General features: G+C 42.1%; 2 protein-coding genes across 3 annotated transcripts; both read left to right on the top strand.

Annotated features, from left to right (window-relative positions):
• The first annotated feature begins 1,934 nt into the window (after positions 1 to 1,934).
• LOC128736318 (SWI/SNF-related matrix-associated actin-dependent regulator of chromatin subfamily E member 1) lies at positions 1,935 to 4,340 on the top strand. Its single transcript, XM_053830792.1, has 3 exons — positions 1,935 to 2,038; positions 2,104 to 3,387; positions 3,450 to 4,340. The coding sequence occupies exons 2-3, from the start codon at positions 2,121 to 2,123 to the stop codon at positions 4,202 to 4,204; spliced, it is 2,022 nt and encodes a 673-aa protein (XP_053686767.1). The 5' UTR covers positions 1,935 to 2,038; positions 2,104 to 2,120; the 3' UTR covers positions 4,205 to 4,340.
• An 8,897-nt stretch (positions 4,341 to 13,237) lies between these two features.
• Positions 13,238 to 25,152, top strand: LOC128733990 (WD repeat domain phosphoinositide-interacting protein 2). 2 transcript variants are annotated; one of them, XM_053827940.1, is made up of 6 exons: positions 13,238 to 13,420; positions 14,688 to 14,870; positions 14,991 to 15,162; positions 15,219 to 15,961; positions 16,033 to 16,151; positions 24,023 to 25,152. In XM_053827940.1, exons 2-6 carry the CDS (start codon positions 14,803 to 14,805, stop codon positions 24,169 to 24,171), a joined length of 1,251 nt encoding a protein of 416 aa, XP_053683915.1. In that variant the 5' UTR covers positions 13,238 to 13,420; positions 14,688 to 14,802; the 3' UTR covers positions 24,172 to 25,152. The 2 variants fall into 2 exon arrangements, with proteins under 2 accessions (XP_053683915.1, XP_053683916.1); XM_053827941.1 differs by having other exon boundaries at positions 13,238 to 13,424.
• Positions 25,153 to 25,493: the final 341 nt, after the last annotated feature.

Here is a 25,493-nt window from a genome sequence, read left to right as displayed (position 1 = left end):
CCAGTTCACACAGGATTCAGCATATTTCGGGTTACCAGTTGTTCAAATTAAAAAGTAACCCCGTTAGTTTGCGTGAGGAATCGTTCAAACGAACGGGGGTCCACTGTACAGCAAAGTTTCGTTAATTGGTGGTTCGTTAATTGGGCGGTTCGTTAATTGGGTGCTCGCTAATTGGGCTATGTGACAACTTGAATGTCAAAATTGTATGGAATTTTCGAGTTTAGAAATTTCTAACAACTGTCAGTCGGCCCAATTAGCGAATCAGCTGGAGTGCAGTCGTGGCCCAATTAACGAATTCAGGCTGTATTGCGAACACGTCCGCCATTATGGCTCGTAAAAAGCTGGATAAGTAAAGCTAGCTAATTAAAAATGCATGTTTTTCCAGGAATTGAACCCACCATCTTTTGATCCATAGATCTCACCGAATGATCCGCCCCATTTACATCTGCAGAACAGACAGTGAGAATATCTATACAGTGGACCCCCGTTCGTTTGAACGATTCCTCATGCAAACTAACGGGGTTAGTTTTTCATTTGAACAACTAGTAGCCCTAAATATGCTGAAACTTGTATGAACTGGCCGCCCTGCTCTTTGTTATTGTTTTGGTGGTTTGATTTAGTTGGTAGTTGCAAGCAGCGAATATTTTATTCTCCGATCGGATTTCTATCGTAATCGTTGGGAAACGAAATGTGAAACAGATTAAACACGCTAGATCAGTACAAACAAATCGTGTTTAACTGCATTGTCTGCGAAAGAAAATTATGCCATGTTGAAAATGACATTTGAAACATTTTTAATTTGCACGTCGTGCAAATCAGCGGGGTACAAATTAAAAAATGTTCAGATTAAAAACGGTCAAACGAACGGGGGGTCCACGGTACACTTGAAGCCTAGCCCGCCTAGCGTGAAGCAGTCGATAATGTCGATAACTGCTGCCAGCCGAATGCGAAATTCTATGTATGTGTGCTGTAAGCCGAAAACTCGACCGAAAGAAAACTTGGTAGAAGTTTGTAAAGCCACTTTAACACACTTAAGCAGCATTAAAGTAGTTTGAAAGCTGTGAGCCTAAGGAAAGCTTCCACTCTACACTTTAACACCTTTAAGCAGCCGTAAAACGGTTTGATGTTTATGGCTGTTTAGAATCAGATTCTTTAGCAGAAAAATCCGCTATTAACTTGGCTATTAAGCTTGTTTATTTAAACTTGTTATTTAAACACCATTTGAGTGCTTACTTTATGCAGCTTTGATTGTCTTAAACCAACCTGTGAATAGCCATCTTGCAATTCAGATAACGTTGTTACTTGGGTTTGGTGGTTTGATTTGGTTGCCAGTTGCAAGCAGCGAATATTTTATTCTCCGATCGAATTTCTATCGTAATCGTTGGGAAACGAAATGTGAAACTGCTTAAACACGCTAGTACATCTAGAACTAACAAAAGGACGAGTGTCGCAAGCGTAAACAAACCAAGTGAGAGTTGATTTTTCTATCCAGCTTTTTACGAGCCATAATGGCGGACGTGTTCGTAATATATGAGCAACATTTATGACATTTCCCTACATCGCTCGTTTTCTTTCCCTACATTCTTTTAATTTTACTGTAAACGCGCGGAAAAAACGTGTCATGTATTAGGAAAATGTTGAAAATGCTGTTAAAATATTACGAGCACGTCCGCCATTATGGCTCGTAAAAAGCTGGATATGCTGACCCAGCAAAACATAACTCTCACTCGTTTTGTTCACATTTCCGACATTCGCCCTTTTGTTAATTCTATCTAGAATTGAAGTTTTTTTTGAGTGAAACATAGAATGAAACATTTCGTAATAACTTGAAACATTTCAACATATAAATTAAATTCGCTGATCTCACTGCTTGATTTTGATTTGTCAAATACTCAAATTGAGCCGAATTCCGAATATTGATTAAGCGTTTCTGTTTCTGTGTCTGACGCAAGTTAAATTTTTAATTTCCTGTATAAATCCATATATTCCGTGTTTTTAATAAAGAGCAGCCAGTTCGTTAGTGTTTTTTCTCAACCAGGTAAGTACTGTACCGATTTTCTAGTTTCAGTGAATAAAAGCGCTTTATTGATCCGCTTATTTTAGCCAACCTGGAATCCAAAATGGCGCTCCCTTCGAACTACAAGCATTCGCCGGTTTCAACACCGACAACGCAGCGGCTGCGCCCCTCCGGGTCCAGCTCCGATAGCCGCAAACCAGACACGTCTAGTCCGTTCATGCACAGCCCGCAGGGCAATCCGGCATTCACGCCCCAAAAGCTGGGAAAATCGGCCACGACAGCAGAGGCTAAAATGATCAAACCACCGAAGGCACCGGAGAAGCCTCTTATGCCGTATATGCGCTACTCACGCAAGGTTTGGGACTCGATCAAGGCTTCCAATTCCGACCTGAAACTGTGGGAAGTGGGGAAAATAATCGGCCAGCAGTGGCGTGATCTACCGGAGAAGGATAAGGAAGAGTACATTGCGGAGTACGAGGCCGAAAAGTTGGAATATGAGAAGAATCTCAAAGCCTACCATAATTCTCCGGCATATTTGGCATATTTGACTGCCAAGAATAAGTCCAAGCCAGGCGGTGATGGCGATGGTCATGATGGTGCAAGATCTAGCTCGAAAGGCGGCCAGCAGGATCGAAGAATCGATATACAACCAGCTGAGGATGAAGAAGACCAAGACGATGGATATTCGTTCAAGCACGTAGCTTATGCAAGGTTTTCTCGGAATCATCGTTTGATAAATGAAATTTTTTCTGATGCTGTTGTGCCGGATGTTCGTTCGGTTGTAACCACCCAACGCATGCACGTCCTTAAAAGGCAGGTTCAATCGCTGGCTATGCATCAAATGAAGCTCCAGCATGAGTTGCAGCTGATCGAAGAAAAATTCGATACGAGAAAACGTAAATTTGTCGAATCAAGCGAACAGTTTCAGGACGAACTTAAGAAACACTGCAAACCGGCTGTGGATGATGAAACTTTCCAAAAAATGGTTGACAGACAATATGAGATAATGAAACGTGAACGCATGCGGACGGTCGAGGAACAGCAAAAACCACTTATGCCAGCTCATGCTGTTGGCGGAAAACCAGATGATCACACCGGAGATGGTCTTGCGGTTGGACATTCAGCTGTTCCTCTCAATGAGGAAGCCCGCGCTGAACAGGAGCCCGTAGCAAAAATTTCGCACGAAAGCGTACAGAAAAAGGATGAAAGAGAAGAGGTACCGCTAAAGCTTGATGAAACCTCTAAATTGGCTGCAACTCAAAAAACATCGGAGGAATTACCCAAGGAAGCGACAGTGGAACATAAACCACCTCCAGTTGAACAACCGTTGCCGAGCACGCCTGTACCTCCGGCATCCAATCTTGCACCTGGTGAGTTCTAATTTATTTTTATCTTTTGAGTAGATAAATATAAAAAATAATAATTTTTTCAGAGCATTATCGTAATCCTGCTGTTGTTCCCGAACAAAAACCAGAAACTGTCCCGGTGGCAGCGACTCCGCCGCCACCTGTATCGGCGCCTCCACCGCCCCACCATCACGTTACAACAGCACCGACATCTGCTCCTTCCTCTCCATATCCATCGCACAGTGCTGAATCTCATGTTGCTCCACCGAATGTTACAGTCCCTCATCACCAGGCTCCTCCACCTCCGCCGCCGAGCCATCACATTCCCCCGCATATGCAGCCGCACCCAGGTATGCCGTCTCATTCTGGATATCCCGGTTATCCACATGCTGGTCCTCCAAGACCGTACTATCTACCTAGCGGATACGGAGCACATCCCCAATCCTATGGACAATATGGTCACTATCCATATCACCAGCAATACGCACCGCCACCACCCGGTCAATATATGCCAGGTCCACCGCGTCCTAGCCATGGCGCACCTATGGGTCACTACGGAGCTGACCCGCACCACGGTGGACCAGTCGGCGATGGCCATCATCCTCACTCTCCGTACGGTCCTGGGCCTGCTCCGGGTGGACCTCCTCCGACTGCTGCTGGAAGTGCAGCCGGACAAGCTGGAGTTGGTGGTCCACCGCAGGTACCACCCGTTGGCTCCGCCAGCGGTCATCCGACCGATAGTGAGGTTCCGGAAAAACCAGAGAAACCGGAAAAGACTCCAGCGAAGAAGAAGAAATCCAGCAAAAAAGATGCCGAAAAGAAGATTGTCCATGACGATTAAACAATATCTGTAGTGCTAAGAATGATTCTGCTCCACAATTTACATTTTTCAACATACTGGATGGATCATATGTGTCTATGGTCGTGGTAATTACTTATAATATAAAATTGCTTATAGTAATAAGTTGAAATTATACTCCATTACTTCATACAATAAATCTGAAAACTACTTACGTGAATCACGCAGATCAACAGGAAAATTTAGATGATGATTCCGGCGGGTTTGGAGGCTGAGAACATGGACCAAGTAAAATGGAAGACTTGGCATAAGAGTTCAGACCAATAGTGAAACTCTTTCGTCGTCCCAGTCTAGTCATAGACTGGATAAAGTACCTCATGAATTTATTCGCGGTTGCGCGGATGCACTCACGTCGTTAAAAATTACCGACCGATTTCGATCCACTGTTGTCTAGCAAAAACGCTGAACTTGAACTTGTGATTTATGATAGAATGTACTTTGCTTTGCGGCTAAACAAATCTTGTGGCATTACACTAGCGCGTTCAACTCTATTCTGGAAAAGCGATGTTAATTGGATTCACGTTCACGTGGATTTTACTAAAGCGTTCGATAGTACCCCACAAATTAACACTCAAATAGCTTGAAAGGCCAAGTTTTCCTCATTGGCTCATTTTATGGTTTAAGTCATATCTATTCGATAGATCAACTGTCGTGAAATTAGGATCGGTCGAACCAAACAGTTTTTTTACACCAAGCGTGCCACAAGGTGGCGTGCACCTTGGTCCCTGAATTTTCATTCTGTTTGAATGACTCGAGTCACAGAATTAACTCTCATCACCTTATGTACGCCGACGACTTAAAGACCTACCGAACCATTAGCTCGTTGGTCGACTGCGCTGTTTTACAGCAAGATATTAACAACACAGCCAGGTGGTGTGTCTTGAATGGCATGGAGATGGACACAACAAAGTGCAAAATAATAAGTTTTACTATGCATGGACGCAGGTGACTACACCATAGACGGTTTCAGTTTGGATCGTGTTACATCGAATAAAGACTTGGGAGTGACGATGAACTGCAAACTCTTTTTCAACGAACACATTAGTGCGACTTCCCAGGGCTTTTATCACCCGGCGGCCGGCGTAACGCACGTGAATTTCGTGACATGTACGCATTGAAGACACTCTATTGCTCTCTTGTTCGAAGCGTCCTCGAATATGATGTCCAAATCTGGGCACCTTACCATGCAACTCACATTTCGCACTGAAAGAGTGAAACGCTGTTTTGTTCGTTTCGCTTTACGACGACTACTATGGCGTTCCACCCGCAAAGATAACCGCCGTACGAACAAAGATGCCTTCGGATAACGTTGGAGCCTTTGCACCTACGACGCTTTTCGTCGATCCCGCCAATGTTTGCTAATCCATGTTGTAAGACATATAGAACTGTTTTTGGACAAAACCATCCGCTGAAGGAATGCCGGTATGAAACGGGGAAGGCAAATGAGGAAGCGTCCAACATAGCTCCAGCCATCCCAAGCCCCTACCTAGCGCCTCCACGTGGCCTTACCCGGTAATGCTCTATTGAGTAGCCAAGCTAGGAGGTGCGATGATGGCTGGTTCCAGACTGCCAGATCTCAAAACTGCGGGTTTGGATGACGGCTGAGCCACACGACCTTGTTAGTAGGTAAGCTTAGCATAAGTTATTTAATGATTTGTTTTGTTTTAGCTCATGAAGCAAGCACCTCCTACTGTACAGTGAAAATTCGGGCCGAAGAAAGTTTAAATAATGTTCATGGATACCAGAAGAAAAAATTAAATTAATAATGGAAGCACTCATGTAAACTCAAATGATGCAACTCTATTCCATTCGAAGGACTGATGGTGAGATTGTTCTGTTTTTGTCTATATATCTTCATATAATGTATATTCATATAACACATATTTTATTACATTGCCATATATCATCATTATCGCCAAGAGGAAGGAGCATCAGGGTATTGAATGAATCGAAGACTGGATGAGGAATGTGGTAACCAGCCCAAGTCATATAAGATCGGAGAGGATTTTTACGCGACCTTCTAGCACACAAATCATCACGCAAGTTTACACGGCGAAGTTATGTATCTAGAAACCAGAAGTCTATGCTGGAAGGAGTGTCTTATATCCCGTTGAATCATATAAGCGACATTGCTTATAGATCCACCCAACCCCTTTTGGTCCTTCACGAACAGCATTGACATGAAAGTTGCTAGGTAGATAAACTCGATTCTGCAGTAATTCTACTTGCATACAATGAGAAACCCTTGAGATGATGGTGGCTACCCCCATACATACATACTTACAAAACCATCCGCTGAAGGAATGCTTTAGCGTGTTAAACAATTTACCTAATACACGAGTGCTGGCCAGCATATTACAGCTAGACCCGCCCAGGTAACCAATATGCATCATCAATGCTATTCAAATGCAAGCCAATAGGCATTTAAGTCATCTTAAATGCTACTCAAATGTCATTTTGGCAAAATATACGGCTACTTTACTGCTAACCTTCTTATAGTGCTGACAATGCTCATTTGCAGCTGATTACTGACACGAGAAATTTGAATAGAATTTTGGATGCCAATTTGCCATCAAAAAGCTAATATACAACAACGTGCAGTATAAAACGCCAAATATGCCAATCCAGCTTTTTACGAGCCATAATGGCGGACGTGTTCGTAATATATGAACAGCATTTTTGACATTTCCCTAATACATCGCACGTTGTCTTTCCGTACATTCCTTCAGTTTTGCCGTAAACGCGCGGAAAGAAAACGTGCGATGTATTAGGGAAATGTCAAAAACGCTGTTCAAATATTACGAACACGTCCGCCATTATGACTCGTAAAAAGCTGGATAAGCGGTTGATTTGCTTTGCTGCTTACGTAATGCTTATTGGTTATGGTTACCTGGGAGGTATCCTCAGAAATCGCCGCTTAGTGACTAGATTATCACACGAATTGGAAAGAACGAAACGGATGAAGTACGAAATGTCACGAAATTTAACGGCAAACTGAGCACTTGCTGGGATGATTTTTTTGTTTGTTTGCCAGAAGGGATTGGCTTAAAAGGCCACTGCGAGAATCTTATGCTAGGATGAATACATTCTCGGATGCTGCAAGCCTCCATTATGTACAGCCCTCCTAAATACTACACTGAATCCAAGAATCGATGACTCAGGAGCTCAGTGTACCTTACAAGGCGGCTGTGATTAGCCCACACAGACATAGACATAGCTGATACGTCGTAAGTTACATTTAATTTCGACTATTAAAATGGCGTTCTTTCATTGGTACGACCTGTACGATATGATTCAGCAGGAACAGGAGTAGGGCAGCAACACGGTCGATGAACTTGAAGTCCCGTGAGTAAAGTGATGCACGTCGCTATTCCCCTACCGAAAATATCACGTGTTGCAGCGGTATGATAGCACGATTGATGAACCTGACGTCCTGTTAGTAAACTTTCCACTATCCAGATGTAAAACACGTTACGCACTACTCGCGGTATAGTAACTCGACGAAGATTCTAAAACCCTGTCCCGTTAGTAAAGCGTCTCCGGTGACCATCTAGCCATCTCCAAATCGTTTTGCATGCACACTAACACACCCTCTGTTATGCATATTGGAAAGTAACTTACATTTAATTTTTTTTTTTACATTTAACATTTTTGCTGCCAGCCGAATTGCAAAATTCTATGATCTTACAGTATGTGTGCTGTGACTTACTTACTTACTTATGTGTCCATGTCCGCCGGTCCGGCAGAACAAAGGGATGAAATCAGAGATCTCCACTGCTGACGGTTACCCGCCATGGCTTTTACCTGTCGCCAGGACAGGTTCTCGTCTACAGCCCGGATGTCGTTGGCTAAGCTCCGTCGCCATGAGCCTCTGGGTCTGCCTCTTCTACGCTGTCCTTGTGGATTCCAGTCGAGTGCTGCTCTGCAAACCTCGTTCGCTCCTTTCCTCAAGGTGTGTCCGATCCACTTCCACCTACGCTCACGAATTTCTGTGGCTATCGGCCGTTGATGACACCGACGATGGAGTTCCTCATTGGATATCCAATTATCAGGCCACCAGGCACGAATAATATATCGCAGGCACCGGTTAATGAATACTTGCAGTTTTTGCGTTGTCTCCGCTGAGACGCACCACGTTTCGCAGGCATACAGCAGTACGGATTTAACGTTTGAATTAAAGATTCGGGTTTTCGTACGTAGAGTGATCTGGTTTGAGCGCCAAATGTTTCGCAGACCTGCAAAGGCACCCCTGGCCTTCCTGATCCGTGTGGCTATATCAGTCTTGGTACCACCATCGGGCGTTGTTTGGCTACCAAGATATTGAAAGACGGCTACCTGCTCAACTTGTTGTCCCGCTACTGTAAAGTTGGTGGAATTGTCAGTGTTCACTACCATAGACTTAGTTTTCGCTACATTGACTGTGAGACCTGCTGCCTGGGAGCTCTCGGAGAGGTCGTCTAACTTGCTCTGCATATCGTTTCGGCGTTGTGCGAGCAAGACAATGTCGTCGGCTAGGTCGAGGTCATTTAGCTGCTCCATCGTTAGAGGATTCCAAGGCAATCCTCGATTTGGTCTACTGTCAATTGCTCCAACTAATATCTCATCCATAACGATGAGAAACAGAAGCGGTGATAAAATGCAGCCCTGTCTCACGCCAGCAGTAACCCTTACGGGGTCGGACAAGACGCCGTCGTGCAAAACCTTGCACGAGAACGCCTCGTACTGAGCCTCGATGAGATGGACTAGCTTATCTGGAACTCCTCTACGCCTAAGTGCGCTCCAGATGTTTTCGTGATTGAGTCGGTCGAACGCCTTTTCGAAGTCAACGAACACCAGCAGAAGAGAGTCCTGGAATTCGTTGATCTGCTCCAATATAATGCGGAGCGTTGTGATATGGTCTACACATGATCGGCCAGCACGGAATCCAGCTTGCTGCCGCCGGAGAGTAGCGTCGATCTTCTCCTGGATCCGGTTGAGGATTACCTTACAGAGTACTTTGAGAGTAATACAGAGCAACGTGATGCCACGCCAGTTACCGCATTCAGTTAGGTCTCCTTTCTTAGGGACTTTGACCAATATGCCCTGCATCCAGTCCACCGGAAAAGTTGCGGTTTCCCAAATATTGCTGAAAAGCTGATGCATCATCTGGGCTGACAAAGATGGGTCAGCTTTGAGCATTTCGGCTGAAATACGATCTATCCCTGGCGCTCTATTGGATTTCATACTCTTGATGGCTGCTACAATTTCATCCAGCGATGGCGCCTCCGAGTTCACGCGATTTATTCGACGAACTGTAGGCGTCGTACGCTGCTGGTTTTGTTGGTCTCTGACATTTGAAACTCGGAAGAGTTGTTCAAAATGTTCAGTCCATCGCTTAAGCTGTTCTGTACGGTCAGTCAATAGCTGACCAGCTCTGTCCTTTAGCGGCATCTTTGTATTCATCCTGGCACCACTAAGGCGGCGAGAAATATCGTACAACAAACGGATATCACCATTGGCGGCGGCGGTTTCTCCTTGTTCGGCTAGGGAGTTAGTCCAGGCTCTCTTGTCCCGCCTACAAGCACGTTTAACAGCCCTCTCCAGTTCGGCGTATCGTTGACGGGCAGCTGTCTTAGCCGATCTGGTCCGCGCTCGCTCAATGCCGGCTTTCGCCTCTCTCCGCTCGTCGATCTTCCTCCAAGTTTCATCCGAAATCCACTCCCTCCGCCCACTGCGCGCTTTGCCGAGGGTTTCATCACTGGTCGTGATGAAGGCGTTCTTGATGCCGGTCCATTGCTCTTCGACGGTTCCACCAGATGGCAACTCCGAGGCTCGAGATTCAAGTTGTTCAACAAAGGCCCTTTTCACCTCAGGATTCTCCAATCGGCGGACGTCGTAGCGGCATCCAACTTTCTCCTCCCGTCGTTGGACACGCGCGACGCGCAGACGTATCTCAGCGATAACAAGATGATGGTCGGATGCAATGTCAGCGCTGCGTTTGTTGCGTACATCAAGAAGGCTCCTTCTCCATTTCCGGCTGATGCAGATGTGGTCGATTTGGTTTTCTGTTCGGCCGTCGCGGGAAACCCACGTGACTTTATGTACTGGTCTATGGGGGAAGAGCGATCCACCAATGACCATGTCGTTATTACCACAGAATTCTGTAAACAGCTCCCCGTTTTCGCTCATCTCTCCTAGGCCATGGCGTCCCATGACGCGTTCAAGGTCCGCGTTGTTTGAGCCAATCTTCGCGTTGAAGTCGCCCATGTGAATTTGGATGTCCCCCTTCGGGATTTTCTCAACCACGCTGTTCAGCTGGCTGTAAAAGCTCTCTTTCTCCTGCAGGTCGGCAGCATCTGTTGGCGCATAGCACTGGATTGCCGTAAGGTTCCTAACCCGTGTTCTAAATCTGGCAACGATTATTCGCTCATTTATTGGTTCCCACTTCATCAGGGCCGCATGTGCCCCTGGGCTCAGTAGGAATCCAACTCCTCTTTCACGAGTAGCATTTTCACCTCGTATGCCAGAGTAGAGCAAGACTTGCCCGGATGATGTCCTGTGTTCGCCAGTACCCGGCCAGCGGACCTCGCTCAGCCCCAGGATTTCAAGCTTCAGGCGGCTAGCTTCCCTTGCAAGTTGAGCCAGCTTGCCCTGCTGGGCAAGGGTCAGTATATTCCATGTTCCGATTCGTGTCCGTGTTTTCATGCTAAAGGTCGTTGCCAATAATCCGGAGAGATTTCTTCTTTCATTTTCATTAACTTTTTGTGTGTTCTGGTACAGTAGGCTGTTAACCTAAGGTCCTTATCCCGCTGATGGGGCTGCCATCTTAATGTGGGCGGGAGCCACTGTGCCCCCTTTCCTGTTAGCATACGACAACCGAAGTTGCGTACCCCAGCCGGCACCTCGTGGAGGTAGGAATAGGAGTTAATGAACAGAGGTTATGGAATGCACATGTTCACCCTTTGCCAGCCATGTGTGCTGTGAGCCGAATGAAAACTTGGTAGTAGTTTATAAAGCTACTTTAACACCCTTAAGCAGCCTTAAAGTAGTTTGAAAGTGGTGAGTAATGAAAGCTTCGAACTCTACACTTTACCACCTTTAAGCAGCCGTAAAACGGCTTGATGTTTATGGCTGTTTAAAAGCGGATTGTTTAGTAGAAATATCCTCTATTGTTGTTTATGCTTGTTTATCAGCTTTTGAGAGAGAGAGCTGGTTTGAAGAACTTAAAGTATTTTAAACATCGCTTGTTCAAACACAATTTAAGTGCCTACTTTATGCAGCTTTGACCACCTTAAATCAACCCGTAAGCAGCAATTGCTCTTGCAATTCAGTTACCGTTGTTACTTGGGATAGTCCATCTAGCAAAAGTCTAGAGGCTGCGGTGGGCCGGCCACGTCACAAGGATGCCGGACGACTCTTCAAGAACCCCACCGGCACCAGAAATAGAGGGCTCAAAACAGCTAGATTGCTCGACCAGGCTCTGGAAGCTAACTTGCGTGTGTCGAGATGCTCAATGAATTGGCAACGAGTAGCCGTGTCAAAGCCAGTTCGGCTCTATGGAGTAATTTGCGATTACGTGAGAAGGATAGCCCTTTATGAAGACGAAAACGGAAGTAACGTTGGACTTGGAATAAATGATTCGAAACATTAATAAATTTTTTATCTCTGATTGGAATTCCATTGGCAGTCGAAAGACAATAAAAACATGCAATTAGGCCATTACAAATATTTTATAAAGTTTTTGTCCTTCCGATGTTCGGCCACTGAAGGGTGGGGGCGAAAAAAAAACAAAGTGAATTTTTTAATCGAGCAAAAAAAACTTGGGTTTAGGCATTTTTATTTAAAGTCTAAACGTGAAAACTGAATTTATTCTTGCTTAGAATATATACGTTATTATTTTCTATGCAAAACTCTACGAAAAAAAAAGACAAAAACGAAGGAAAATTTTTTTGGACGATTTTCGGAAATTCCATTGTTCGAATTTCCTTTTTTGTTTCGTACTAGAAGCGTGAACTCAACTTGTACACTCATTTTTAGAGTTTTTCAGACTGTAGAACCCAGAGACAGTAGATTTTATAAAAAAAAATTTGACTCATCCTACAAATTATTTTTCCGCCCCCTAATTTTTCAAGCCAATTTCCAAGGTTGGGGGGGGGGGGGGGCGGCGTTGACAAAAACTTTAAAAATGATTTACAATGGCCTTACTAACCAAATGAAATTAATTGAAATGTAAAATCACTGACAAACTGACATGACACTTAGAATAAAATCTTTTAAAAACCATCGTCCTGCACATTTCGCTTGCACACTAGCACCCTCTGTTTTGCATGTCGCGGAGTAGCTTGCATTTGCAGGGTTTTATGCTGTAGGGTTTTATACATTTGAATGGTTTTACATCGAAAACTCAAAGCAACACTCGCGCGCCGCGGTGTGGCCATGTTGCGAAACATGCTTTTTTGAAAAATGAGTGGTTTTTGATTGGACGATGGAATTATCGCGAGTGTCTCGTCTGTTTGTCTGTGGTAAAATGTTTCATATTTCAATATTCATATTAATGACATGGAAGCATAATTTATGCTTTGCTTGCCTCCCTTTTGCACGACAATTTTATATACACCTTTGACTTCATTTACTTCGATTTCAGAAAAAATGAAACATTCCCATCCGAACAGGTCAGAGATTCTTTGTTTTACTTATAAGCTAAACAATTTATACGAGATAGGTAACTAATTTGCTTGGATGTTGGATACAATCGTCAATTGTTTGTCCACAATTTTTTTTTATATTTATACGGTAAGTTTTATTATCGTTTTAACGGTTTTAATAAATAATCCAGTTTGCTCTCACGTTTCGACGTCACCGTAGCGCTTCAAGTCACGCTTTATCACGGATGTTGTATAATTATCACACCTGATCTATACTCATTGGCCGACGCTGTCAAACATAAAGAGAAGTGAGCAAAAACGAAGTGAACACATAAAGAACAAGAAAGAGAATTGATGTAAAAGTTGAAAACACAAACATCGCATCGCAAAAGAAGAAAGAACGGTCAGCCGTTTTTCTCCTCCGTTCGTTTCGTCGCAAAAAGATCTCGGTTATAGTTTTTTATCTGTATTTGGTGTGAAAACGGACACAAACTCTTAAAAATAGCAAACATTAAGCAGGAGGTGTTCCTTCGGGGTCAGACAATAGTGTCCGTGTTCAATATAAGTCCAGCAGGTAGGTGCGTTTTTCTTAGTACTCGAAGGAGAGTCCATTTTGGGAAAGCAAAGAACCTTTATTTCATCAGCTGTTTATCGCTTGCTTGCTTGGCTGGCGTACTATCTTCCGAAGGTGATTTAGTTTATTTGCGTCTGAGATTTATTGTTTTAGCGGAACGTGCCTCAATAATCGTCAGTTAATTTGATATTAAATTAATGGAATTTTTGTGCTTCGGGTTTTGCATGGTTATGTACATTTGAAAATGGGGTTTATTACAAACTATAATTTTGCTATCAGAGTATGTACAGGACAATTTTGCTCAAGATGTTGGTGAATGTCAGTGTAAATTAATGAAACCACCGTTTTTCCTTTATTATTAAATATTACATTCAGTTGCCTCGTCGTACATTTGCCTAATTGGCCTTCAAAAACAAACATTATTAGAAAAAGGCGAAGCTCTATGACGTTCTGCTCGCTTGTACAAATTTTCCCTTTAAACACGATACAAAACAATGTCTGCCCGTTACTAGATTTACATTGTTGTCGCAAACGACACATTTTTGCTGGATGTCTAATGCAATTAGTGCAACGTGCCTTCAACTTTTCCAGTTCATAATTTTGGTTTATGATTGTACTTTTATTTTGCACGAATATAACCATCTAAAATTTATTACGACAAAAATGTGTGCAATTTCTTTTCAGGTAAACTGCAGGTTTAGAACAAGATTCTTCATATTTGAATGATTATAAGTCCCATGATTTTTTCAGTGTGCTATTTAGCTTCCCTTGTTTTTTTCTTCGGAATCACAATCTGAGGGCTGACGTGACACTCTTCGCACCATTATACATGCTTGGTCTGCGTGTCTGTGAATTATGCACTCGAAATTTATTGGGTTTCTGATGTACAGCAAATGTGCGGTTTATTCGAAGCATTGCTCCCGAAAATGATTGTTATTATACCTGTATCCGTTAAAGGCTACAGTAACTTACATTTGAAATCCTACATCTGTACGAAACAAACACGTCTCTCACTCATATGTTATCGCAAAGCAACGAGCTCGTGATCTAATCCAAATATAGCTAGAGCAATTTTGACCTCAATTTTGGGTTCCGATCACGTTAAACGCGTTAAACGGGTTACTACCTAAGAACTTGTCGCTTAGGCCACTATTTCGAATATAATAACATAATGTTTATGCGCTACCTACCATGCAAAATGGCGTTATGCTACTGCCTGGAATCACTGAAAGATATTTACCAGTCTGTTTATTAATTCTCACTCCAGCATTCGAAAAGTGACTTCTTGTACGAATACACGTCTTAAAAAGGTTAGCGCAGTCAAAGGAAAACATCGAGCTATCTACTTCGGAAGTTTACTGGGATTATCACAACCAGGCAGGATGAGTCTCTCGTCGCGGGCAGACATCGATGCTGGCGGATTCTTTGTAAACTTTAATCAGGACTGCACGTAAGATATATGCTTTTGCTAATCAACCACGCGTCTTCCGCAGCTATTATAAGTCTAACGAAGTCGTGCTCAGTAATAAAGCTTTACAAACATAACATTAATAAGCTCTTTCTCATTCAGTTCTCTGGCCGTTGGTTCGAAAAGCGGATACAGTCTGTTTTCGTTGAATTCGGTTGATAATACTTTGGATCAGATCTACAATAGCTATGGCGAGGATATCTGCCTGGTGGAACGCCTCTTCAGCAGTTCACTGGTGGCGGTTGTGTCTCTGAACGCACCTCGGAAACTTAAAGTAAATACGATGTTTTTTAACTAAAAACACTACTGATATCTATTTTAAAAATGCAGGTTTGTCACTTCAAAAAAGGTACAGAAATTTGCAACTATTCGTATTCCAACACCATTTTGGCGGTAAAGCTAAACCGATCGCGTCTGGTTGTTTGCCTGGAGGAAAGCCTCTACATCCACAACATACGGGACATGAAAGTGGTTCACACAATTCGTGACACACCACCGAACACAACCGGGCTGTGCGCTTTGGCTTCCGATTCCGATCATTGCTATTTAGCTTATCCGGGCAGTGCAACCGTCGGGGAGGTGCAAATATTCGATGCAGTTAATCTGCATGCAAAGACGATGATTCCGGCACACGATTCTCCACTGGCGGCGATTGCCTTCAGCCAGTTGGGAACAGAAGTAGCGACTGCTAGCGAAAAAGGCACTGTGATTCGGGTGTTTTCCGTGAACGATGGATCGAAGCTGTTCGAATTTCGTCGCGGCGTAAAACGGTGCGTTTCGATTGCTTCGTTGGCGTTCAGCATATGCTCGAAATATTTGTGCTGCAGCTCAAACACAGAAACGGTGCACATATTCAAATTGGAGCGCAGCTCCCCGGAGAATAATGACGATCAAAGTGGCAAGGATCACTGGATGGGCTATATTAGTAAGGCAGTGACCAGTTATTTGCCGCTGGCAGTACCCTCGCAGGTTACCGATGTGTTTACCCAGAGTAGAGCGTTCGCATCCGCTGTGCTTCCGGTCGCTGGGCTCAGACATTCCTGTGTGATCAACACGATTCAAAAGTCGCTAAGGTATGTTTTATTACGTTTCCCGGAGATTGGACTTGGGAACCATTTTTCATTTTTTGTTTTGCTCGTTTTAGGTTACTGGTAGCTTCACAGGATGGCTATCTTTACGTTTATCAACTGCTCGCAGAGGGTGGTGAATGTCAACTTATCAAGAAGCATGATCTAAGAAGCGAGCCCCCCACCGGGCGACCGGGTGAGTGTTTATGTGATGTTTGTAATTAAATAGCTTTTAGTCATCTATTCATGGTACTATGTACTATGTTATGTTATCTTAGGACAATGATTATTTCCTAGTTTAATTATGTTAATAAATTTTCGGAAAAAAGAAGCCATGCACATGACACGCTTTACCTGCATCAACCGATCACGTCATTCTCCGTCATTGCCACGCACCTTCATACCTAGAAATATTTTCGGTATCAGTTGCACTCACAATCAAAAGCACCTATCATAAAAATTATGCAGCGTTAACCACAGCTAATTCAAGAAGAAATCAAAATTAAATTCCATTCTAAATATCTAAACTGATAACTATCTATCTAACCATGCTTTCTAACAACATGTGGTGTCATTCATTGCCTACTCGGTTTATTTGATGGCTTTTTAAATCCTATCGCACAACACTAGTTAAGGCTTGGTTACACTTTCTGATTTGTCATTTGACTTATAGCGGCATCCTACGCGCATTAAGTGTAATGGTTTAAAGATCACTGTATGATTTGTCCAGACAATTTAATTTATTAGTAATGTTTAGAGCTAAGGCGCGCCCAGCGCTTCGCAAAGGTACTATAAACTAGACCTTAAGGCAGGTTTATATGAACATAGTCGTCGATCTGACTTTGAGTGCCATTATGATTTACAAATCGTGCAATGTTAGAGGCCTTTAGATTCTTTAAAACTACCTACTACATATGCTGTCAGGTCAAGACAGTTCGACAATTCAAACTTCTGAAGTGTTTAAAGGCATCAAAATATTTTAGATTTTTTAGGCTACCTGTTAATTATGCTGGCAGTCTAAACCAGTCCGACAATTAATATAATAAACTATCAAATTCATAAATTAACATGGGTTCGTGCTTGCTCGAACCCGAAGTTTATGAATGATACACGCAGTTTGACAGATCGCACCGTAATGCTAGACGATTGTGGTTGTAACCTTCGTTACAAACGCTGTCATTTTTACCGAGATAAACTCTCGATTCTTTTATGATCACTTTGAGAGTAATTCGATTGAAACTGAGTGCTAATCGACCCGAGCCAGATTATAATTTACGAATTCGCTATTAGATTCTTTTAGATTACATATTAATTATGTTGTCAGCCAAAAACAGTCCGTCAATTCCGTCAATTCGAACAGGTGGTGTAAACTGAACATTAAGGACAGTTTACACAATTTTTTTTGTTGGTCTGGCTTTGAGTGCCATCACGGTTAAGCAATCAGGTACCTAATAGCGAATTCATAAATTAATCTGGCTTCGTGCTAACTCGAACCCGAAATATTTGGACGATACGGGCAGTTTGATAGATCGACCCGTAAACCGTAATGCTAGACATCAGTTTTAACCTGCGCTTCTAACTAAATGCTGTCAGTTTAACCAAGATGCAATCTCGGTTAATTTATGAACGCTTTGACAGCACTTCGATTAAAACTGAGTGTTGATCGACCTGAGCCAGGTTAATTTATGAATTCGCTATTAACAGTAAAAATCTGATTTGGTATTTATGCTGCCAGTTAAAATCAGACCGATGATACCCTATAGAAAAGAAAACTAAAGGGTAGTGGAATTGTAATCTCACCCCCACGCTTAGGCGTTACCGGTTTATCCACTCTGGGAGCTTGCCTAGGATGTGGCGAAGTCGCACAGTGGGCTCTGTTGAATTTCTGTAATATGCCACAATAACCGGAAGCAGTTCCAACATCCTCCAACTACAGCGAAAGCCAACATCCTTTCTTCGTAATGAATTCGGCATTTATCAATAATCAACCCTCTTCCCAGAGTAGTGCTGACTCGAGGTGCGCTATGAAGCCTCTTGTCCATGGGGACATTATAACTTGTACCGCTTCCTGGTCCTAAGAACAATACTGATGGTGCAAGCAGTAAGAAAAAAACCCACACGCACGTATAAACATCCTCCCTTTATGTTAAACTCTGTTTTACCGACGATGATGCCTCTTGCCGAGACTAATTATAAGAATGGTGTTGACTCGAGGTGTCTTATGAAGCCTCTTGTTCATCTTGGAGATTATAATTAGTTTCCGCATATCCTGGCGCTAGAGTGCGAGATTGGTTGAAAAGTAGTCCAGAACATTCAGCTTGCTGATAGCCTAGCAAGACAAGGATTAGCTCAGCAGCACGAACCGCTTCTGAGTAACTTTATATTCGCCGTCAAAAATGAATTATTGACCTGGCAAAAGCAAAAAATAGCATCCAGTTGGTATGTGCAGGGCTGTAGACAAGCCGGATATTTCACCTACCTAGACCCTGCAGTAGTTAAAAACTATTTCACCTTAACGAGTAGTGAACTTGGAAAGTTCAGCGCATTTGCTCTGCTGCTGTGCAGATCCGTTGCGTCTTACAGGTATAGCTTTCTCGGAAGCTATCAGTAATTCAATACTCAGTATGGAAACTCAATTCCAAGAAGGCCATTGCTTTTATTAACCGTATAGTACCTAATTGGGACATAGTCTTAGAACCATCTAGCTTAACTCCTTCAATGAGTATCAGCAATTTGTAAACTATGATACAGCTACAAAAGACAATTTTCAAGACTGTCGCAGTGGCTTTTTGAACCCAGTGCCATTCTGGCATACAAAAAAGAATTAGTGAAATATTTTCGTGGCAATGGTTGAACGGAGTTGATCGCGGAGTTCCGTTTCACCTAGGAAATACCTAGGAAACTGAACGGACTTTCATTTATTGCGGTCAGATTTGACTTGAAACTATTATTTCATTTACAAGCGAGGTGCTAGATGAACTTACCTGAATATCCTAGAGAAGACACAAGACTGAAGCATTTAATCAAAAATACAGGGAGGAAGGTGGTGCTTACACTCCGTGTACGCCTTTATCCAGCAATGGTATCCATTAGACTAAAGTTTTAACGCTAGGTTTAGATAAGTAGGATTTATTAATAATTATTCTAAATATTCAAAAACACTATTAGAGAAACTATTTAAATTTAAATTTTAACAACACAACACAACAATGATGATAAACAAAAAATTGCAATAGTTACCTGAAAAATAGCAAGAAAAATAAATATAAATTTGGTAAAAAAAAGTGGTCCTAAGATTTTTTTTTGTTTCGCTGCTGTGCAAATTATTGAAATTTACGTTAGTTTGAGTAAATTTAGATTATTCTATACTTTTTCATTATATAATTAGGTTTTTTATTCTAGAGACTGTCTTTCTGTACACTGGAGTCGCTTTTTACGCGAAATGTATCCTTCGCGTAAGAAGCGACTTGAGTGTATTCGAAAAAATTGTACATAAAACAGCCTGTAATTTTTTTAAGTTCGTCTCTTTAAACTTTCTAGAAATATCAAGAAGGACAAAAGCCACTCTTGTTCGAGGCCGTCGTCCTTGTAGATTTGTCCCTGATGTGATAAACAGATGAACCATTTTGCCGCATCCGCAAGTTTCTCGCTAAACGGTATTTCGTGAAACACTATATTCCGCGTTATGGTCAACCTGGGAGTTGGTTTTCCGCGAAATGGTATTCGGCGAAATGTTATACAATCACGGCAAATATTTTAATGCTATTGGCTTTATTTTATCTAGCGTAGCAATTGGGGGAGTGGTTTTCAACTTTACTGTGAGGAAAAATTGAAAATTTGTACATTAAACTACCCATGGTTTCGTAGTTACGTAACTGCCAAAATCAATCATCAAACGTTGAATTCCTCAGAAACTCGTAAAAACCTCAGATCGTGACGAAGGTCATCCGAGATTTACAATTTATGTAAAATACAGTTAATTTGTGACAATAATTATGAAGTTTGCCAGGTCAGCTAGCTACCACATAAAAGTAAAAAAAAACTTTAGATTGGTTTTTAATTTCGCGCTGTATTGGATTCGACTTTGCTCTTTTGATTACTACACCTCAGCCAAGCATAATCTGAGAGCGTGCCAATCATGCCCAAAACCACATTATGGCACAATGAAACTAACTAAGCACCTCACGAAAAATACAACACCTAAGTTAATAAGCAATTCCTCATATCAACGCAAATATACAGAAATATAGCCTCCCGTTTGCTAATTCGTGAATAAAAACAAGGTTTTGCGCTAAACACCTTTAAAGATCCTTTTTAGGGGGCTCTGTAGCCGCAAGGTTACCGAATCTGATTTGACAAGCGAATGGTCGTGGGTTTGAATCTTCGTAGAAGTAGGTCATTCGATGTCAAAGTGACTTTAGCATGGGTTTATTCTCAGGCCCCTCATCACGACGCTTCCTTCATGCAGAATTCTGTATTATCCCGATAAGGCCTATTGACAGTGACAGAAAAATGACCCTTATAAGTTAAATGCACTGGTTAGCTAGCTAGCTGCGCCAGGGCTCATAATTGGGGACAGCGCTGTCATGTGGAACGAGGTGGATAAAGTAGAGAAAGCAAATTAAAACCCAAAATTACACACAAGCACGCATAAAATTCAAATAAAGCTATCGCTCACTCAATAGCGATTATAGCAAAGAAATGCAGTGCGGGTTATACAGCAAACACCCGGGTGATATAACAATAGATCAACGATACTGGTCGCAGTGATTAGTCCATACAGGAAAAACAAAGATTCTTCTTTATCGACAGACTTCACAGGCGGCTTTTAGAGTACAGGACAATTATGGGGCTAGCGCAACGATCCTACCGAACTAGCAGCATCAGCGGGCGGTGATTCCGAAATACGACGAATTGCCTTCTTAGACCAGTATCGTACATCGAAGCTGGAAGACAAAAGAGTCCAAACAACTAATTTGAAATTCCGATAAAACCGACAACGGATATTTCCGGAATCTCCAAAATACATCCATATGAGTCCATCCAAGAACTCGTGTTGAAAAATCCTGTGATTTGATACCCTATCAGATGCTTGCCGATGACTTAATTACTTGTTTGTTCATATCTGTTGGTTCGGCAGAACATAAAACTCTGGTTTCCAAACTGCCGAATGTCATCTGCCATGGCTTTCAACTGCCGCCAGGAAGAGCTTCGCATCAATAGTCTGAATACAGCTGACTAGGCTACGTGGCCATTAGCCTCTAGCTCTGCCTCTTCTGCGTTGTCCCTGCGAATTCCAGTTGAGTGTCTTTCTGCAGATTTCGTTCACTTCTCTCAAAATATCCCTACGCTCCCTTCACCTACTCCTCCAAATCTCGGTTTCTATCTGGCGCTGGCGATATCAACGATCGAGTTCCAAATTAATTAAATTGAGGCCACCAAGCCCGAATAATGTATGCAGCTAACGATTAACGAAGACCTGTGGTTATGTCCGCTGATACGTACCACGTCTCGCAGGCAATAAAACGCATTTCATGGGTCGATAAAGCGATCTGATTTACGCATCAAGTATTCCAAAGATCCAACAAGACATCACTGGCCATCTTGATTCGTGTGTCTATCTCAGGCTTGGTTCCACCGCCTGGGGTTGTCTGGCTACCAAGATATTGAAAATCGGGCACCTGCTCAACCTGTGCTGTGAAATGGGAGGGATTGTTAATATCCACTCCCACTAACTTGGTCTTTACGACGGCGACGTGGATCTCGAGACATGCTGCCTTAGAATTGTCGCAGAGACTTTCTCAAACTTTCTCTGCATATCATAATGTCATCGGGAGAGCAAGAAAATGTCGTCGGTCAGGTCGAGATAATTTAATTGGTCCATTGTCAAAGGGTTCCAGGGTTCTAACGTCCATAACGATGAGTAATAGTAGCGGTGAAAGTATGTAATCCTTGCAGTAACCCTTATAGGCTGTCGTGCAGCAATTTGCACAAAACTGCCTCATAGTGAACGTCGATGAAATACACTAGTTTAACAGGAACTCCTCTACGCTTAAGCGCGCCCCAGATATTTTCATGATTTAGCCGGTCGAATACTTTTTCGAAATCAACAAGCACTAGAAGAAGACGGTCCTGATCTAATTCTTACATGATCGGCCGGCACAAGATCCAGCTTGCTACTACCGGTGAGTAGCGTCGATTGTCTCCTGGATTCGATTAATGATCACCATTTAGAGTACATTTTAAGAGTTCCCACATTCAGTTAGGTTCCCTTTCTTGGTGACTTTTACCAAAATGCCTTGCATCCTGTCCACCGGAAATGTCGCAGTTTCCCAGGTATTGCTGACGAGCTGATGCAGCATTTGCGGTGACAATACTAAGTAGGCTTTCAGCATCTTGGCTGAAATGCAGACTATTCCTGGTTTTCTGCAAGATTTCATATTTTTGAGCATGCTTCAATTTTAACTAACGACGGTGCTTCGGAGTTGACAGGGTCGATGCAATGTACTGTGGGCGTCGGACGCTATTGATTTTGTTGGTCTGCTATATTTGAGGCTCTGAAGAATTGTTTGAACGGTCAGTTCAACGGTTAAGCTTGTCTGAATAGTCGATCAGTAATTGAACAGCTTTGTCTTGAGCGACATCCTCGCACTGGCATTAACATCACTAAGGCGGTAAAAATTTCTACTATAAGTGGGTATGCATTACTTCCTCCTCAACTGGCTGTCTTGGCCCGTTTACACGACTTCGTACAAACCCTCTTCAGCTTGGAGTATCGTTGGTAGGCTGCTGTCTTAGTCACGCTCAATCCTGGTTATGGCCTGCTTGGAACCAGGCAACCATCGTTTTTATTGTTCATCCAGTCCAGTCTCATCGAGTTTGAGCCCCTTGGACCTCGATTAGTGTCAGTATTTGAAGCTACAGGCGGCTAGTTTCTCTTGTCAATCGAGCCAACTGGCTAAAATTTGGCAACCAGCCTTGCTGGGCAAAGGTCTATGAAATAATCAGAAATTTCTCTTTAATTGAGTTAATCGTACAGGTTAAGGTAACTTATAAATGATACGTGTGATTTCAAGCCTTATCAGTATAGAAAATGTAAATTTGTATCTCTACTTTGTCATATTTAGCAAATTAATAAAAAAAGAATAGACAACCCGACAAAGTTTCCAGCATAATATTCAACACAAAAAAAACGTTCGTTATATTTTAAAACCAGGAATATCGGCCAGGAAAACCGGGAAAAACCGAAAATTTGAAATCACAAATTGAGTTGTCACCCTGATCTAGTGAGCAAAAAAAACGAAAATAAACTCAGGCTCGATCACTTGGATGCCATTTTGATTCATTTGACAGTACCGTCTCAGTCAAACCAAATTTAAGAAAGTTATATATAGGGCATTTGCAAAACTAGCAAATATCTACCATTTTTGCTGTATCTTTTATGTTTACGCGGTACTACAATGCTGCTACTCCGTCGGTAATCAAGTGAATGTTTATTTAGTTACCAACTGGGTAGCATCCGTATAGCATTGTAAATACGAAAGATACAGTCTAGTTTTATTCAGCAAAATTGTAGATAATTACTAGTTCTACAAATATTCCAAATATAACTTTTTGAAGTTTTGCTTGGCTGAGAACGGCACACTGTCAAATAAATTGAATCAAAATTCAATCAAAGTGGTCGAGCCTTCCCTGGTCTCAGGCTATAATAAGTTAACCCGAACCTTAAAAATATTGTTGCATGCAGTAAAGTCATTGCAATTAAAATGGCTCCTGGCTCCTAATTCTGCGCACTGCATATTTTAATTAAAAATTAAAACATATTTAAAATAATAACTGCATGTACACTTATTTTGCTTATTTAACTGCTTACAACACCTTCATCGCTCTCACTGTTGACAAAACTTGCTTGGGTACCAATCTTTTTTGTAGTTTGTCGCTTTAAAATTCGGGAATTTTACTAAGACGCACAAAAATAATTCATAATATTTAAATACCTCCCTGTTTATTTTGAGGGACCAGAATACAAGCGTTGAAATAAGTTTTTTTCTACAAATTTACCCTCAGAATCACTCCCGATTGGTGTACCGACCAACTCACCAGCGGGGGGCGGTGGCAGCTATGCGGCTGCAGTGAAGGGCGCACCGGCCAGCGGCACCGCGAATGTTGCTATCGGTTCCAACGAAGATGAGCAACAACAGCAACAGCAGCAGTAATAAGCCGAAGGATTTGTTGTTTTCCGAAAATGGATTGCATAACTAGCAACGAATCGCGTAGCAGCAGCCGCGGGGGGTGAGTGAGTGAGTCTAGTGTGGGTGGGCTGCTATTGGTCAATATTAATCGGAAGCAGGATCGACTGCCAGCATCAAGCGTGTGATGGCAAAAAATTAAACAACAATTTCTATTCTCCTTTTCGGATGATAACCTTGTGAGCTGTTTTCTTTTAATTTTCATAAAATAGGACAGTCGTTTCTTTGTGTTGCTCTTTTCAAAATTAGAGGAGAATTTTAAAACAGTCATACAATTATTTTCTAATTATTTTAATTTCTTGAAAAATGTGTTTAAACCAGTAAATCATAGTATTTAAATTCAAAGCATACAAAAATACAAAAAAAAAAACAAATCGGTACAAGGAATTCACGATGTGACAAATCTCATATCATTTAGATTTGCGCCAAGTAACAGATCGAAGCAAATGAAAATGCAAATCTTTACTGGAACCTAGTGACATCCCTAACGCTACCCGTTGTGATAACTTAGTAGATGAAATCGAAACCCAGCTCGCAGTGGAAAACCGGCTAGCAGTAACAGGAGACTTGGAAATAATTTGATTACAGTAGAAGGAAACACACAGGTTGCTAAAACAATTTGAGAAAACAGAAAGAAAAACAACCAATCACTACAAGTGAGATACAGTTTTCTCTAAGTGCGCGTCGTGACATAATTATCTTCTATTTATTCGGGAAGAAAATAGATTGTGCCGAGGTAGAACCTTAAATATTAGAATAAATATTATTTTTCAAGCATTCTTGTTCTAGCATATAAGCGTCGGAAAAGTCTAGACTATGAAATACATCTACAACACTACTTACACAATGAAATAAAAGAAAACCTTTGCAAGCAATTTTCTTGAAAAAAGCAGATTGCCCACGTTAAAGGTATGAAATGTAAAAAAATATAGATATTTGAAAACGTGAGACTTCTGGTTTTAATTAAGAGAAATTTAGTTACTCATGTTTTTTTTTTATTTTTCATAATATTTCTCTAATGATTGAAATTAGTTCCAACAAGGTGAGTCGATTTGCCGCTTGCCATTAGTTTACTTCTTCATCTTGTCCTTAATGGCTCGAACCGTCAACAACAAACCACGGCGCGTATAGTGAACAACGCTTTCCAAAAACAGCAACGAATAGTACCGCAAGTAAAAGTATTCGCGCGACTCCCGAAAAACGCCAATCCAATAGATAACGTTTTGCACCGTACTAACTGTTATGTTCCAGGCAGCGACGGCTCCCTGGCGCAGCAAATTGATGTTTTC

This window comes from Sabethes cyaneus, chromosome 2 (assembly GCF_943734655.1).
Source record: "Sabethes cyaneus chromosome 2, idSabCyanKW18_F2, whole genome shotgun sequence".
Classification (NCBI taxonomy): domain Eukaryota; kingdom Metazoa; phylum Arthropoda; class Insecta; order Diptera; family Culicidae; genus Sabethes; species Sabethes cyaneus.
The sequence above is the reverse complement of the archived record's forward strand: the minus strand, read 5'-3'. Positions and strand labels throughout refer to the sequence as shown.

What these genes read in the sequence shown, in the direction of transcription:
- LOC128736318 (XM_053830792.1), top strand. Translation starts at nt 2,121, where the DNA reads ATGGCGCTCCCTTCGAACTACAAGCATTCGCCGGTTTCAACACCGACA. An exon ending in GGCATCCAATCTTGCACCTG is followed by an intron (nt 3,388 to 3,449) that starts GTGAGTTCTAAT and finishes TAATTTTTTCAG; the next exon opens with AGCATTATCGTAATCCTGCT.
- LOC128733990 (XM_053827940.1), top strand. Translation starts at nt 14,803, where the DNA reads ATGAGTCTCTCGTCGCGGGCAGACATCGATGCTGGCGGATTCTTTGTA. An exon ending in AACTTTAATCAGGACTGCAC is followed by an intron (nt 14,871 to 14,990) that starts GTAAGATATATG and finishes TTTCTCATTCAG; the next exon opens with TTCTCTGGCCGTTGGTTCGA. An exon ending in ACGATTCAAAAGTCGCTAAG is followed by an intron (nt 15,962 to 16,032) that starts GTATGTTTTATT and finishes TGCTCGTTTTAG; the next exon opens with GTTACTGGTAGCTTCACAGG.